Below are 2,050 nucleotides of genomic sequence, written 5' to 3'. Positions count from 1 at the left end.
TTAGTATTAACATAGACTGCTCTTGTAAGATATATAAACATGGACTGCTGATAAAGTAATATTAACATGGACTGCTGTTAAAAGTAATATTAACATGGACTGTTGTTGTAAGTAATATTAACATGGACTGCTGTTGTAAGTAATATTAACATGGACTACATTTGTAAATAATTTTAACGTGAACTGCTGTTGTAAGTAATATTAACATAGATTGCTGTTGTAGATTATATTAACATAGATTGCTGTTGTAGATAATATTAACATGGACTGCTGTTGTAAGTAATATTATCATGGATTGCTGATGTAAGTAATATAAACATGGACTGCTGTTGTAAGTAATATTAACATGGACACATGAGGTAGGCAAACGCTATGCAATGCGTATGCACACACCTCCCCTTCAAGCACAGCCATTCGGTTGTGATACTTCTGCGCCTTCTGTTCCAGATCATCAATATTGGACGTCAGCTCCTGATACCATTTGGGAACATCGCAGTGCAAGTGATTACATGAGCTTCCTGTTATGATAGCTGTGTGTGCTATATAGTTTATATTCGGGTGTATGTGTGTGTGTGCTATATAGTTTATATTCGGGTGTACATGTGTGTGCTATATAGTTTATATTCGGGTGTATATGTGTGGGTGCTGTATAGTTTATATTCGGGTGTATGTGTGTGCGTGCTATATAGTTTATACTAGGGTGCATGTGTGTGTGTGCTATATAGCTTATGTTAACGTGCATGTGTGTGTGTGCTATATAGTTTATATTCGGGTGTATGTGTGTGTGTGCTATATAGTTTATACTAGGGTGCATGTGTGAGTGTGCTATATAGATTATGTTAACGTGCATGTGTGTGTGTGCTATGTAATTTATACTGGGGTGCAAGTGTGTGTGTACATTAATACGTATAGTGGACTAAGGGACTATTCCAATCACCACATAACTTCCGAGTACACAGAAATCGATTCTCTGAATGAAGACGTGTAGACCATAACAACGTAACCGTTTAGCGATTCAACTTATAACAACTTAAACATTTCGGGTTCAAACTTAAAACAACTCCATCCCTAAAAATACCAAACCTTAAACCCTAAAACCTAAAGAAAAAAAGAGAACAACAACGCCACCCTACCGCGATGGTGTCTGTCTGTTGCTGCACGATGGTCTCCAGCTCTTCCTTCTTCAGTCCAGTGTCCAATGTTTGTGCTTGCGCCTCTTGATGTTGTCTCTCCTGATGTGTGGGACAGCCGAGTGAGACGGGGTGCTAGGCACTTGCAACTTGGACAGCACTGCACACGCATGGTCTGCGTCGTAGGGTTTTAGGGTTCATTCGATCTGTGCGTACATATGTGAGCATATGTAACTATATGCACACGAGTACACCTACACACATGGCACACATGTAGGCACGTATGTGCATGAAAGTACACATGTACGGCGCACTCTATTATCCACGTTTAGCGGTGCACGTTTACACTTTGATCACGGGATACAAACCCGTCCATGATAGTGTCATGGGGCTATCCAGAAGTATCGACTCCACTCGGAGATAAGAACCCAGATACAGCCAATACCACAGAAAACGTGAATTAGACTACCCATTGCAATAGAACGTTTACAATATACGTTTATAATCCTATACGTTGGTGTGTACCACATTTTGCTTCAACCGACACTTCAAAACGTTGACGCCAAAACCAACGCCGATTTACAAATCGCTAATCTCACACTTCTGTTCAGTTTTACTGTATGGGATCATGTACCGAACACCCACCAAACAGTACTTGAGCGCTCCCTCTGATCCTAAGCATAAACGTTTACATGTACAACACGCACATGCACCACCGAGCCTAAACTCACACAATATCATTAAGTCAACATAACTGCACACGTCACACACCTTAAGGTCACGCAGAGTCGTCTCCAATTGCTCGACTGTTTGTTGTGCGTCGGCTAATTGGCTTCTGAGCTCATAGGCTGCAGTAGCAGCCGTCTGCAGATATGAAATACAAGCCATGTGAATGGTCATACGATGGACAGACCAGGATG

General features: G+C 41.1%; 1 protein-coding gene across 1 annotated transcript; it reads right to left on the bottom strand.

Annotated features, from left to right (window-relative positions):
* Positions 1–393: 393 nt before the first annotated feature.
* Positions 394–2,030, bottom strand: SARC_14877 (hypothetical protein; the record flags this gene model as incomplete). Its single annotated transcript, XM_014290992.1, has 3 exons — positions 394–471; positions 1,134–1,232; positions 1,902–2,030. Coding segments are annotated over 3 exons (306 nt in total), but the record flags the coding sequence as incomplete, so codon positions are not given.
* Between the last annotated feature and the right edge of the window lie 20 nt (positions 2,031–2,050).

The sequence above is a fragment of the Sphaeroforma arctica genome (genome assembly GCF_001186125.1).
Source record: "Sphaeroforma arctica JP610 unplaced genomic scaffold supercont1.5235, whole genome shotgun sequence".
In the NCBI taxonomy this organism is placed as follows: domain Eukaryota; class Ichthyosporea; order Ichthyophonida; genus Sphaeroforma; species Sphaeroforma arctica.
This window is presented reverse-complemented; position numbering and strand designations above follow the sequence as displayed.